This window comes from Phyllopteryx taeniolatus, chromosome 10 (assembly GCF_024500385.1).
Source record: "Phyllopteryx taeniolatus isolate TA_2022b chromosome 10, UOR_Ptae_1.2, whole genome shotgun sequence".
Taxonomy (NCBI): Eukaryota; Metazoa; Chordata; class Actinopteri; order Syngnathiformes; family Syngnathidae; genus Phyllopteryx; species Phyllopteryx taeniolatus.
Genome location: NC_084511.1, coordinates 26,905,632 through 26,921,140, shown reverse-complemented (window position 1 = coordinate 26,921,140; position 15,509 = coordinate 26,905,632). Strand labels below are relative to the sequence as shown.

Below are 15,509 nucleotides of genomic sequence, written 5' to 3'. Positions count from 1 at the left end.
GGATGGGCGGTTTCTGATATGGGCGATATGGGCAGCCTCACAGGGTGCCGTCCTGTTGGGGGTGGCAGTGGTTTGGCTTTGGGTTTAGGGTTGAGGTCTCAGGGGTAATTCTAGAATCATAGGTTTAGAGGCGCTGAGCTTCCGGCCAGGCCAGATGAATTTCGCTGTTTGGTACATTTGAATGCATTTTCATTCCCACATTTGTGGAAGAAAAGCATCACACCTTTTTGGGATAGTCTGTAACTAAACCGGCAAATCTGCTGATTGGACACAGCAGCACCTCTGCATTCACATTAACAGTATGCCTTTCTTCCTGAAGTAAACCAGCCCCCTATAGTGAATGCTAACAATGGAGCTTGGACTTGCAATGCACAACAGGAAAAACACATTGCTAGAAATTGAGCTTTGGCTTTGTAAATACTTTGAATACTAAGATGTGATCTCCTCTCTTTGCTCTTCTCTCTCGCTATCATAAAAGGAGTAAATCACTTTTGAGGCAGTAGGTCAGGTGCTGTATCTTTGTTGTTCAAGTATTGCATTTCAACCAAGCGCTGTATGGTTTTCCTTTTTTTGTAGGTCATTTAAAAACGACATATAGTTAAAAACAATTGTTTTTATCTCTCAAATTTTAGGATTGCTTCAGCGCCCCCCAAAATGGACTGGAAAACGCCTATGGTTGGGTGTTGTGTTCGGGTGGGTAGGGTCAAGGTTAAAGTGTTCTGGGTTAATGGCTGGGGTTAGGTTTACGATTCCTAGAGATACATTTCCTTTTTTTCTACAAGTACACCTGCTTTACAATCTGGCCCGACTCGATAAACAACCAAATTGTACTATCGACGTCATACCTTCTCCGTGTGCGAGGTACGTGTGAGCGTTCTGTCTGGCAGCAGAGTGCAAAGTGGAATTTTGGATGTGATTGATAGCCTGAGTGCTCCCATCGCTCATGGCGAGAGGCCAATGTCAACCTGCCTGTTGATAATCAATCATTGGAATGGACACTCGTCTGGCATTGTAACTATTAATGTCATTAGGGTCAAGCACCAGACGGTTTTAGGCCGCGCCAACACGACCCCCCAAAACTCGCTATGTAGCACCCCCCTGGAAAGATTACACCGGATTGACCGATCAACACCAAATCATCTGTCATAAACAAGACCCATGAAAAAGTATCGAGAACCCATGCTCGAAATTGAACAGGGACTCTTGACATTTTGGTTTGGAAAGCAGCCATTTTGGGGCCAATTCTGACTTGGGAACGTGCCCGAATGAGCCCCACTTGGAAGAAGGTATCGTAGACGCATGGGCAACACTATGGTGATGGTGAAGCTTTTTTTTGCCCGTACCCATCTAATGGGGCTGGAGCTTGGCGTCAAATCTGTTGAACATTTTGAGGATTCTCCGAAAGAAAAAGCCAAAATAATTGCACCACACACCAGTTTCACCGATCAACAAGAAATAGGGTGGCGATGTCCACCATAAGAGGATGCACAAAAGTCTCCAGGACCCATGCCCAGAATTGAACAGGAAGTCATCCTTTTTGGCTTGAAGCACTTCATTTGGGCCAATTTCCTAGAACGACCTTGTTAATTTGCCTGAATGCGTCCCAGTTGGGAGCAGGTGTCTTAGACGGGCGGGCAATGCTGAATGGAAAAGGCTTTATGCTGACAATATTGAATGTGAAAAATTAGTAAACATTCCAAGGATACTAGTAAAGCTTAGGAAAAAATAGCCCCTCCCCGACACCAGTTTCACAGAATAGTCAATTGGACATGTTTAAACTAACAGAACACATGAAAAAGTTTCAATGACCCATACCCATTATTGAACAGGAAGTTGTCCTCCAGTTTGGGCGAATTCCAGCGCTTGTACTCGAGAATTCTGTCAAATGAGCCCCGAAGGAAGCAGGTGTACTTAACAGATCTGCAAAGCTCAAATTGGGAAGTTTTGTTTTTGTTTTTTGCCTATGGCATCTAGTAAGGCAAAGCATGGCATCAAATGTAATGCTGATTTCAAGGATTCTCTGAAATAATAAAAAAAAAAATGCCCCCGACGCCAATTTCACAGATCAATAAACAACTTGGTGGACATGTCTGTCATAACAGGACGCATGAAAAAGTCTCAAGGACACATGCCCGCAATTGAACAGGAAGTTGTACATTTTGGTGTGAAATGCTTCTCATAGGGGATTCTCACAAATGAGCTTCTTTATTACTTTCATTAAATAATGTCAATATGTACTGGTAGAGAATTCCTTGTATTATGAGTGCTAATTGAATGCTGCAATTTTATGAGGTGAGCTTTTTCGGGCTATTTAGCCTCCAGCCTTTTGCATTTGCAATGAAATGGAGACAACAGCGACATCTAGTGGGTTACATTGCAGTCACTCATTTTAAAATGGCCATCTACCAACAACATCACCTCTTCATCAACAAGTACACAAGTGAATTTTATTGACGCAAGCAAATTTGATCATACAGGTCAAATAAGCCATTTCAAGCTGTTGGCACATGGATGTATACAAAACAAATCCAACTTTTTTCCCTTTTTTTTTTTTTTTTTTTAAAAGCCTGCTACGAAGCATCGGTGGTGAAAGTACAAAAGACAAATACAAGGAGAAAGTTGAGAGGAGAGAGAGAGAAAGAGAGAGAGGGCTCATTATGACTACAAGTATCAAGCTTTAGGACGTTTCCGCATCACAAACAAAATCAAAACAACTCAAAACGACTACATCTCTATATCAGTAGCATGAAGCATGTTTATATGGAAGGGTTAGTACTGCACATTGAAACAAAGGGGCTGATCCAGCAAGACAGGCAAAAAGTGTCAAAATCAATTTAAAAACAAAGATGTGAGATGAAGGTAACCTTTTGAGTCAACCCGACTATATTAATGCATATCCATGCCACGAATAACATCTACAGTCACAGTCTTTACTAACAGTACAGTTTTCCAACTCGGAGCACAGAAAATGGTCGTATGAGTCTACGAAACACTGATAATAATCGTATTTTTTGTGTTTTTTTTTCCCACCAGCCAATCAGCTGTCAGGTTTCCTCTTGTCAGACCATCGGTGTCTACAGTAAAGAACACTTAAAGGAGGCATATTATGGAAAATTGACTTTTCATTATTTGTGTACGCTGAAGTTGGGTCTCTGGAGCGACTACCGACCCGGCAAGTGTGAAATTGATTTTGCCAATATGATGTAACAGCTCATCTAAATGACATAATCCCACCCCAAGCAGTGTTCACTGCCCATGACCTCGTGGCTAGGCTGCGTGAAGATCCGCCATTTTTCAATGACGGCCGGGGTCCCTGCCGCCGGACTGCAGGGAATCACGACAAAGCCAAAACGTAAGCAGAGCTGCAGTGTTAGCACAGATTAGCATTAGCTAAGAGTCTCTTCAGCATTAGCTTCTGCTAACTGCCACATTTCTGAAAATGTGTCTGCGAGCGAGTGTCTCAATTTGTCTAATTAATAGAATTTCTCCCCCACGCAAATTTTTCCAGCTAATACTTGGCTGATTTTCAAGTGACACGCGACAAAACACGGAAACACAACCATATCAAAACTAAAAAGTTAAGCCGAGCTGCAGTGTTAGCACAGAAACGTGAACAGTGTTCCAGCGATAGATTCCGATCAGCTGCATATTGAATGTTCAACCAAGTTGGCCTCGTGGATTTAATTGGATGTAATTGGGAAGTGTTGACTCCACGAGGGAAAATACGATAGAGCTTGACCTGTTGTTAAATTAGCCAGCGGTACCTTTGAGCAAGAGGCATTCATTTCATGTCTGGATGAGGAGGGAGCCTCCAATAACGCTACAAAAACTGGCTAAATTTGTTGATAGTCCTTTTTAAAACACATTTTTTTTATATTAAATCATCACTAGGGGGGGTGGGGGGGTCTTTAAAGTTTTAAGCCTTTTCGGAACGCGTGCCCAGTCATCAAGGCAATGAAAGAATTTGCATGAGACAGAGAACAGCCCCACCAAAACATAATATAGCATAATATGTCTCCTTTCAGTGGACCAACGCAATTATTCTCCCATTGCAGTGCTTAACCACACATTGGAATGCTTTGAAATATCACTATATACAGTGCAGTCTGCAAAAAAACAACAACAACGACAACGGAATTTATTATCAGTATTATCAGTCATAATCATAACAGTAGCTTATGAGAGTATGTGCTTTAGTGACAATGGAATCATTCACAGTTCAGAGATATATGATCACTTTCTCGCTAATTTAATCCCATTTTTTATATATATGTATATCAATCAAAAAAATAATTTCCCTGTTTAACAGGCTTGGCACACCTAGCGAGTCATTGATTGATTTTGGTATTCATTGTTGAGTCGCTATTTTTTTATCTATCTTAAAATATAAAATAGGTACTGTATTGTGATTAGTGGTTTCAATTCCTGGCAAACATTTTACTATTTTTTAAAAAAAAAAATTTTTTTACTATACATAAGTCATTCACATACAGTACATCGATATCACACATGAGATGAGAAATGTGCTTGAGAACCTTTTTAAAGCCCCTGCTGACCTCCTCGTGAAGCAAGAATAAGTCATGCTTCACCCTAGAACTCAAAAATATCTTAAACCTCCTGTTATATTGTGGGTCAAATTGACACATTTTACTGTTTGAAAATCGAAGTAAATTAAAAAAAAAGAAAAGAAGAAAAGACTGAAACTAAGTGTTTGCCTGATTTTTTCCTTCTTCTAATTTGTACATATCCATTCATTCGCTGAACCGCATATCTTCACTCGGGCCGCGGGTGTGCTGGCACCTTACCCCAGCTGATTTTGCACAAAAGTGCCGCGGGTGTGCTGGCACCTTACCCCAGCTGATTTTGCACAAAAGTGGGGGTACACACTGAACAGGTCACCAGCTATTTGCAGCGCACATGGAGACAAATGACCATTCGCACTCACATTCACACCTGCAGGCAATTTAGAGTCTTCAATCAACGTGCCATGCATGTTTTGGGGATGAAAGAGGAAACCGGAGTGCCCGGAGAAAACCCGCGCAGGCACGGGAAGAACATGCAAACTCCACACAGGCGGGGCCGGGGTTTGAACCCCGGAACTGTGAGCCAGCTGTTGTAACAAGTCGACCGTGCCGTATATTTTTACACATATTTTTTTAAATTTATATTTAAACAAGTAGTGGGTCACATTGACCCAGGAACATTTTTGGTGTTGCAAAGAAACTAACATAACAGGAGGGTTAAAAAGAGATTTTCTTTTCTTCGATTTCTTGTTTTAATATTTTTTTGAATTTAATTAAATTGTTGGTTAAATATGCAGCAGGTCAAATTGACCTATTTTAAAGTTTAAAAATGTAAGAAAATAATTAAAAAGTGTAAAAAAAAAAATAATTATTATTTTGCTGGCTTTATTTTTGTACTTCTATTTTTTTTTATTAGTTTTGAAATCAGTCTTTTTTTTTTTTTTTAAATGACTAAACATGTAGCAGGTCACATTGAACCATGTAAATATTTGGTGTTCCAAAGAAAGTAACCTAACAGGAAGGTTGAAATCTAAAAAAAACAAACTAAAAAAAGATATATTTTTTGTAATATTTTTTTATATCTACATGGTATGTCAAATCAAATCAAATATGCAGCAGGTCACACTGACCCGTGAACAATCGTAACAGGAGGATTAGGAGCAAAGGAGAAACAAAAAGAGGCTTAGCAAATTAATTATTTCCTAAGCGTAAAGTGTAAAAAAGAATAATAGTAAAAAAGTGGTCCTAGTGCTACTCGTGATTCTACAAACTACACTACAACTACTACTCGGCACTAAACGATTGGTGTCATATTTCAACAACTGCCATAATGATAACAAACACCGGCCACGAGAGGTAAAGGGGCTTCTTTTTGTTAGCTGAAATGTTGTTTGCGGCTGAGGCGTACCCCCGCTCAAACCACATTGTCATGTGATGCACCAGCGACATTGGCGGACACGCCCACCCGGGAGTGTCCCCCCGTCCCACTTGGCTTTTTATGTATAAGCGTTGAGTCGTTCCTTGGAGCGAGTGGAGTGGATGTCGTGAAGCTCCTGCTCCTCCTTGGACTTGATGTCCTCGTACTTCTGCATCCGGCACGCGTCCTTCACGTAGGCCCAGTTGGCCGACAGCACCATCAAGTAGTGGATCTGGAGGGAAATGGCAAAAACGAGAAAGCCCGTCATTTTGGGATGGAACAAATTCCATACCTTTATTTTCTTCCACTTCATCAGGAGGAGCACTCTAACACGGGCTCACAAATATTGATAATCGATCATCAGAAGATGTTCCTGAGCGATTATCTTGTTGTGGGGTGTGTTCAGATGATTTTTCCCTGCCCCAAACTGCTCAGAAAATGGTCAAGGCATCGATTATTGGACGTCTCTAGAAGATGATCTGATGATATGTTGAATCGGTGTTAGGATTATGAGGGGGTCTTTGGAAACATGTGCCATGGACAGAAAGAAACCTACTTGTCTTGTCGCAGTCCGACATCCACCATGAACAAGAAAAATAGGACAAATAGTCTTTGGTATTGAGAGGAAAACAATTCCTCTCACTCATTTTAAACTCTCTACATAGGAAAACTTACTTAAGCATGTACCTAAAATGAACCGATCATGCTTGTTGGGACTTTTTAGGGGACTTCCATAACAATCCAGGAGGCGGCAGCATAAAGCGGGCTGCACTCTTGGGCACGAGTTTCCATAGCAATGCAGCACGGAGTGAACATGTTGAATTGCATTGAAGTGTTCTTTTACACACATTATTTTCACATTAGGTGAATTGCTTTGGCACCTGAGCAAACAGACTAACTAACATTGGTTGCATGTAACGGATTGCGTTTGTTTGACCATATTTTCGTTCTAAATGACATAAATTACAGCGACGATGTTTTTAAGAAGGTCTAATCCCCAATGAATTCATTTCCTCTCTGGGAAATTGGATGCCTAATAATATTTTCAGCCACATCATCAACACTTACTAATTCAGAGAAAATAGCTCTTCGGAAATGATATAGCGGGCGCATTTGCGACCGTCGCGTCGCCTTTCTTTTTGCTGTTTCCATGACGACGCTGTGACATGCCAACCCCCCCCCCCCCTCCGAAAGAAAGGAGGGGAGGGAGGCAGACAAATGGCGTTGGTTCACTGCGCCAAAATGCCTTCTAGCAGATTAACGGCAATCTGATACCCCCAAACTGCCCACCAGCAACAACAGAGATTTGTTATTTGGTTACCCATCCATCCATTTTCTTTAGCGCTTCTCCTCACCAGGGTTGCGGGCTGCTGGAGCCTATCTATCCCAGCTATCTTCGGGCGGGAGGCGGGGTACACCCTGAACCGGTCGCTAGCCAATCGCAGGGCACAACCATCGGCACTCACATTCACACCTACGGGCAATTTAGAGTTGTCAATTAACCTACCATGCATGTTTTTGAGAGTGCACAGATAAAACCCAGCCAGGCACGGGGAGAACAAGCAAACTCCACACAGGCGGGCCTGGGATTTGAATCCCGCTGCCCACAACTGTGAGGCAGACGTGCTAACCAGTCGTCCACCGTGCCGCCTTATTATTGCCTGCTGTCGAAGGTTTCTGGGTTTAAATCTTCTGTGGGGAGTTTGCATGTTATCACAGTGTTTGCGTGGGTTTTCTGCCGGCACTCCAGGCTTCCTCCCACATTCCAAAAACATGTCTGGTTCAAAACATTCATTCCCACTTAATTATTTAGAATATAATTACAAATAATTCACCCATTTGTTATTCAAATAAACCAACATTTGTTAAATGTATTTTATTTAATTGTATTATTTCATGAGAGAAATGCATATCAAATAAATGAAAATATACATTTAATGAACCCATTTAAATTAATTTAGCAAATATTTGCGACCCTTGATAATGTCTATGCTCGGCGGACCAGGTTAAATAATGGAGCGCGTCACATGCACTTTCAAAACCTGAGCAGCAGCATGTCTATCATAATTGAATACAACTAAATATCCAGAGGTTCAGATGAAAGATTTCAGATCAGTCACCTTCAAACCTGTGGAATCATTTTTCTTTCACACCGATAGACACACAAGTCGTGTGAAATTAGAGACATGGGGCCAGAAAATGTTATGAAGCTACACTGTGACTGAGTTTGATGACAAGCACTATTCTCCGATCAGAAATTAATCTGGGAATGCCAGCACATCATTTAAGATGTAGTTGTGTCTCATTATCGGTGGGTTCACGGAGAAACGCACAAGCCGTGTTTGCTTCAGCTGGAAAGTCGGGATACAGTACAGCACGGTACGCTGTAGTTCATGGTGTCAAAAAGTCAGCTGACTTGGTCAGAGGATGGATGGATGGATGGCTTCATGGTGCGATGATTGTGCACTCATGGTCTTTTAAGTGGCGTCATACCATAGCGATGACAGCGGCTCCTGCTCCAGCGAGGGCGCAGATGAACAGGTGAAATGTCATGTCCAGCTGCAGCAAAACAAAAAATAAACCACCACAATGTTGGCTTTCAGGGATTCTCTTTGTCGATGCTGTACACGTTCATTTACTTTGCTATCTTTTAGTTAAAAGCCAAGGTAAGCATAAGAATGAAACCATGATGCTCTATGTTCATGAGCATCAAGAGTTCTATCAAAAAGCTAACTAATAATCATGTTTTTGTTTTTTTAAGATAGTTGGTGGCGATTATGAAAGAACTCTTAAGAAAGAACAGTTGATTTTTGGGTTGTAATGCATGTTTAATTTGAAAAAAAGAGGTCCCTCTAGGTTTTCCCTTCTGTGTTTCCCCCCAATAAATCAGTAGTTGCACTTTATCATGGTATTCTTGTTAGTTAAATATCACATTTGTATCAAATCCCACCATTTCTTCATGCAAGTGACTCGAGCTAGTGGTAATAACCTACTGCCATTTAATTTGGCGTCTACCACGACACTCTTTCAAGCTCACCTCATTGGATTCGCACATCCTGTAGAACTTCTCGGATCCAGCGCACACTGTCTTAGCTTCGTTAATAGCCACTATACCTGCAATGTAATACAAACCAGGCTCCAATTAGTCAACGGCTGCACGGACGCTTGACTAAGGCTGCTAATGGACTGCGAGTGTTATTGTAGAAATTCCAAAGAAATGAAATGAGGCATTCAACGTTTTGACGAGATTAGTCATCCCTACCATATTGGCGCGGGTCCAGGCAGAGCGAGGTTCCCTCCAGCACGGTGGCGTTTTGGCAAATGCTCCAGATGTTGAAGTAGATGAAGACGGGCAGGGAGGTAAACGCCGTCACACCGAGCCAGGCCAGCATGAAGACGTACGTCAGCATGATGAACTGAAACAACACAAACGCTTTTATGGAGTGTTAGTGTTGGATTGTTTTACTGTTAGATGTTTGGCTGTTTTACACCGAAGCCCTCAGAATAGTGCAGAGCTATAACTTCGACATACAAAGTACTTCCTTGACACGAATTACTGCTTTTCCTATTGGCCAGGGCTTTGGCGCCATCTTGTGGTGTTTTAGAAAGAGAACAAACATTATGAAGAGTTGTGTTTTTTGGCAAATAACTGAGGATAGTTTCTACAGACAAAACGTGCATCGGTGAATTGGTGAATAGCAAACTGCAAATAGGCGGAGGTTAACTGTACATTGCAAAATACTACAGAAATCCCATGTAATGCGCAAATATGCCTCCTGGAGGCAGTTATTAGCAGAGACAATAATGTAATTGCTTCATGACAATATATAATGATTATAATGGTTTTTTTTAATAACAACAATTCTAGTCAACAGATCACAGCATACTATACAAATCCCCAGTTAACAAACAAATATGCCCCCCGGTGGCAGTGATCAGCAGACGCAGTAACGCCTTTGTTTTAAAAGATTTTTGGGGGGGTTTTTGTTCCCAAGCCAATAATGCGGGTAAATTCATCATAGCATCCCACAGTAATTCCGAATTAACGCACAAATATGCCCCATGGTGGCAAAGGCAATAACATCGTAACTGCGCTACTACACTATGACGTCATCACCACTTCATTGCTTTTCTTAGATGTCACAAAAATTTTTAAAAAAATGCAAAATGAGCTATTTGGGGGTGAAGAATAGATGCCCTAATAATATAATTAAATATTTATGTTCCCTCATGGGATGAATTAAGTATCTATCTGTATTAATCGATAGCATTAGTGTAAAATATGTTTCTCAGCATTAGTGCAACAAGATAAATTTGACGTTAGCTCCAACTGCGACATCTTAAAAAAACCTGAGCACTTCCTCTGCCTCCCCCGCAGACAACTGCAGATCGGCAAACTCATTTCACGGCTGACATAATCCCGTTACGTTCCGGCTCCTCAATACGACATATTTCATTAACGTCACGTCCTGGTAATTGAATGATTTGGGCCTCAATGTAATTATAAAGCTGGAACGCATTTAATACCAACGTGGCATTATTTTTGTTCATTTTCGCTCATTTTCTTGCGGATGCGATAGATGAGCTGCAAACTTGATCCAGTTAGCGATGTTAATAGTGCAAATCTACAGTATATGTTTTCTATTACAAACGACGTGCTGTGGGCTTTCTGCCGAAGAACCCGCTTTCCACTTCTTCCTTCTTCGACTTCGACCCTTCGTCGCTGAATTGTACCGATCCGGTACAGAAGTCTTTGGATGAACGCTCATATTTGTTTGAAGCCGGATGCCCTCCCTGACGCAACCCGCTGCATTTATCCGGGCTTGGGTCGGATAAATGGCCTACCCTTTGCACTGGCTTGTGCCCGCCATAGGGCTGCATTTTAAAAAGAAGAACATGATTGCTGTTACACTTTCCGAAAAGAAGACGACCCCAAATTGTTATTTTTGCGCTTGAGATTTTGTCCATCCAATTTCTTTTTAAAAAATTAATTAATCTCATGAAATACTTTGTATTTCATCAAAATGAAATAATAATTAGTTACCGGTAATTGATTTCTTGTAAATAGTCAATTTAAAAAGGATTTCTCTTCTTAAGTATTCAGTAAATTGATTTATGGTGGATAATAAAGTAGTCAAATAAACAATTTTAATTTATAAAGTGTTTGGAACTATTTATTTAATTAAATGCTTTCATTAAATGTATTATTGATTTTCTGAATAATTGGGTAATTATATGTCATCAAATATAAATAGTACAATTTTTAAATGAGAATGTCAATTATTTCATTATGAAAAGAAAATAATTGCACATATTGTAGACATGCACGTTTTGGGCTATACGCCATAACCCACCCAAGCGCTGACGCAGCGTCCGCAGGTGGTGATCTTGAAGTCTCCGTAGAGGTCTTTGATGGCCCCGCTGGTGAAGAAGCCCTCCACCATCAACAGGATGCCGTAGACGAAGAAGGCTGAGGCCACTCCGTAGATCACGTACTTGATGATGTCGATCCTGGAAATAAATAACATTTGAATCACGCTAAAAAATGTGCAGAGCTACCAAGTTAGTCTTCCGTATGCCACTCACGCTTTCAATGATTTTGGTAATGTTAGAAATTGCACATGCATGAAAAAGGAAATAATGTTTGCGTGTTTGGTGCTTAAAGTTAGAAAGAATTAGCCCCTGACATCAGTTTCACCGACCGACAAGAAATTGGATGGACATGTCTATCATAAGAAGGAGACACGCCTGAAAGCGCAAAAATAACCATTTGGGGTTGTCTTCTTTTCGTAAAGTTTCACATCAATCATTGTCTTCTTTTTAGGAATGTGCAACATCACAAGTTTGTCTTCATCAATCATTTGTCCTGTATTTAGGGAGGTACAACATCGATAGTTTGTCTTCTTTTTGGGAATCAAAGGATGTAGACAAGTGCAACAGTAACAGTTGGAACAGGATGAATTATTACGCTACTGTATAAATGGACAAATAGTGGCATTTCTCGACCCCGTCTCAATAGCTGGGCAGGGGCTGTTTAACTGCTGCTACTTGCGTGATATTGTTTCACGCAAGTTCGACGTACCTCCTAAAACGTGACGCTCGCCCTGACGTCCGCAAGCCAGAGGCAGAGCGGCACTGTGTTTATTTACCGCTCCCCTTCCTATACGTTAGCTATTATGTTCCAAACATGAGGCTTTTTTGACTCACATAGTGAAGACGTCCAGTGCGTCCATGGGGCTGCGCACCACCTCAAAGTAATTCTGGAGGATGGTGACGGTTCCGGAAAGAGCCTCGTGGCCACAGCCGCAGAACAGAGCCACGCCGGCGTACAGCAAGATGGTGGCTATGAGCGACGGGTAGGGGATCCCGCCCAGGCATTTGATGCAGCACTCCAGGCACCCTAAACGCACCCAAAAAAAAAAAAAAAAAAAAAGGTCAGTCAACAGGGACTAAAAGAATAGTTGATGCTGTAGCTTCACTCTGACAGTATAACACAGTTTGGCCATTCAAATCTCCCAAATTCAAAGCCCAGTTGGCAGGCACCCATGCACAACAGAAAACAATCCATCAAGTGGAGAGGGAAAGTAGGCCACAGTTCATTTTGTGGCTGATATACGAGTGCCGACAAGTGTATTCTCCGACTATCAAGAGTATTTAAAGCCGCACACCATTCACCAGCTAGTTCCGATTTTTCTTCTGCATCCTGGCTTTGTGCCTTTAATTTGTTCTGTCGGTTGTTTAACCCAACACGCCAGGCTGACATTTTATACCACCGCTTGGCATTTTACATTGTGAACCTTTAACCTCATTCGTCTTCTATGCCAAGACTTTCCTCGAGTATGTGGGGTCGGGTCGTAGGCAGGGCAAAGCACTGATTTGCCCAAATTCAATCCGCTCCAGGGAAGTCTGCTAATTGTTGTCAGTCTCTGAGGGTACGTTTAGACTGCAATTTCATTTTTTTTAGAGCCAGAGCCCCCAAAACACACTCAGTATCAACTCCTGGAAAGTAAAAAAATACAAAAAAAAATAAAAATAAAAATCAAGATACAGTCTGCCATTTGGGTTTGTGCATTTCCAGGGTTTTTGCTGAGGTATCGGAGACAGATCGGTGACAATAAATTACGATTTCGTTTTTTTGCCTAAAGCATCTAACGTTAGGGGATCATTTTGATGATTCACGGAACGCTTGACAAAACTAGATGCAAGTTTCACCGATCATTATGCAATTGGGTGGACATGTCTATCATAACAGGACACACGAAAAAGTCTCGAGGACCCAGACCCCAAATTGAACAGGAACTGGGGAATTTGCCCAAATGACCCCGAAAGGAAGCAGGTATCCTCGACAGATAGATAATAGACGTCCAGCGCTTCAACTTCAACCGACGTCACATATTAAAAGATAAACTCTAATTATTTTTGAGGTAAATGCTCTATACAGTGTAACTATTCACCACAACGTATGCGTTATTTCATATAATATCGGCTTTAATAGTCTGCTAATGCTAAACATGATGCTTACTGAGGTTGTCAGCAGTAGCGAGCCTATGGAATTTTGTTTGAGACAAGGGTCTATACCTTTTTTTTTCTTTAGTCCCTACGATTCACAGTTTACTGCCGGTTGGCACATTTTTCATTTACCTTTTCTATTTTCGGGGGCAAAAAAAGCATGCTGTGGTTACGTTTTGGTGATTAGAAGGAAGTGTTGACACATGGCCTCTGTCGTTTATCAGCTTAACGCAACGGTTGGGTTTATTTCCGCTGCGAAACTCGATCAGCAATTTATCAGCTCTCGGGGGCCTACGATCGGTGCGCCGCAATGAATTAACAACGCCGTCCGTCGACTCCGGACGCCTCCCTATTGCGGTCGATGCATAGAACACAAACGTTGTCCTGATTCTTCCTGTTTGAAAGATTCCCGCATTGTCAATCAAGGATTCCTGCTCTCAGAGTCTCTTTTTCGAAAGTCGTCTTTGTCCTCCTCCTCTTTCTCAACCTGTCGCTCCGAATTGTGCTGTGAATATGAGCAGAATATCAAGTAGCCACTGTTGGCCCGGCTCCAGGTTGGCACCGGATTAATCTGCGAGCACGCCCAGCGCACTGTACTGCAGCGCCTCCGTTGTTGGATGTGCCTTTTTCTCTGTTTCATTCTTTTTAGAAAGTCCACTTCTCTCCAGGAATGCAATAACATCAGCTACAAATTGGACTTGCTAGCGTTTTTTTCCCCTCCCTTTCTTTTCTCAAATTTACACAGCAGAGCCATACGAGTCAATGAAATGTATATTAATCAACAGTTTTCATCCTTAATGGCAGCAAAACGAACTGCTCATGACAGAATCAAAACATCTGCATAGAGTATATAACTGCGATGAACAAAAAAATTATTCCGTGATCCAATTAACTAAATGATTCAGATTAACAGTTATTAGTCAGTCAGTTATAGTCAATTAGTCTGTCAGTTGGTCAAGAAGTCTGTTAGTTAGTCAGTCAGTTTGCCAATTAGTCATTTAGTTGATTCGTCTGTTAATGGATTAGTTAGTCAATTAGACAGTTTGTTAGTCAATTTGTCTGTTGGTTAGTTGGTTAATTAGTCTTCTAGTCAGTTTGTTGAGTAAGTTGTTTTAGTTAGTCAGCTAATCAATTAGTTAGTTAATTAATCAGTAAGTTGGTTGGTTAGTCAGTTGATCAATTAGTTCATTTAAAAAAAGTGAGTGAGTGTTCCAACATTGTTGCCTGTATTGTCAGGGTGTGTGGGGCCTTGGCGGAGGTCTACGCACATAAATAATTCATGATGTCATCAAACAAAACAATTGGGAAGTGTATGTTTCTTTGGGTTATTTGACTTAATTTTCAACAAATCTATTATTTAATGAAATAAAAAGAAATGCAAAAAAACCAACTCAATATATTTGTCTATTTTTTAGGACGTAGACAGCCAAATGAATGCAAGAAATATTACAGGGCTGTTGAGAAAGTAAATCACGGCTGCTCAATGCGTCGATCGCGTGACATAAAAAACAAAAAAAAGACATCAGCCTATCATCCATCCCGTCGCTTGATTGATATACATATATAATCGATGACATCAGAATTTTTCCGACACTTTTCTGTCACGCACACGCGCAAACAACGGCGCTAATTGTGTCAAAACTAACAAGCTAGTCAGTGAGTTACCTCCAATTTTTATCTCTCTGTGTTTTCTCTTGGAAATGTGGAGCAGTTATCCCAGTTGTCCGGACAGCAGTTATTTTTCACACTACATACTTCAAAAGCGAACGCCGCCACTGAAGCATTGTTCCGGGTGAGTCACGTCATCGTTAAGAACAACAAGTCCTTCCAAGAAGGAGAGATGGTAAAAGAGGCAATCGTTGAAGCGGCTGACGCATTGTTCCGGGACTTGAAAAATAATAATACAAATATCTTTGATCAAAGCTCTCCAGCCGTCAGGAAGTACGGTTACAAGGCGCTGTGAAGCCACGCGAAGCCATGGCACGGAGTGTTCCTCACTGCAGTCGGACGACTCGACGGACGTGAGTGACACAGCCCAGATGTGCATTTTCATTCGTATG

The 15,509-nt window shown here is 41.4% G+C and overlaps 1 protein-coding gene across 1 annotated transcript in view; it reads right to left on the bottom strand.

The window, feature by feature from the left end:
- Positions 1–2,427: 2,427 nt before the first annotated feature.
- The window catches only part of gpm6aa (glycoprotein M6Aa), a 28,164-nt gene continuing 15,082 nt past the window's right edge, over positions 2,428–15,509 (bottom strand). The window contains exons 3-8 of the mRNA XM_061788665.1: positions 12,148–12,340; positions 11,295–11,451; positions 9,203–9,356; positions 8,978–9,054; positions 8,434–8,499; positions 2,428–6,172 (exon numbers count right to left, since the gene is read on the bottom strand). Of these exons, the coding sequence (XP_061644649.1) occupies positions 6,020–6,172; positions 8,434–8,499; positions 8,978–9,054; positions 9,203–9,356; positions 11,295–11,451; positions 12,148–12,340 (800 nt within the window). The 3' untranslated portion in view covers positions 2,428–6,019. The remainder of the gene's footprint in view (positions 6,173–8,433; positions 8,500–8,977; positions 9,055–9,202; positions 9,357–11,294; positions 11,452–12,147; positions 12,341–15,509) is intronic.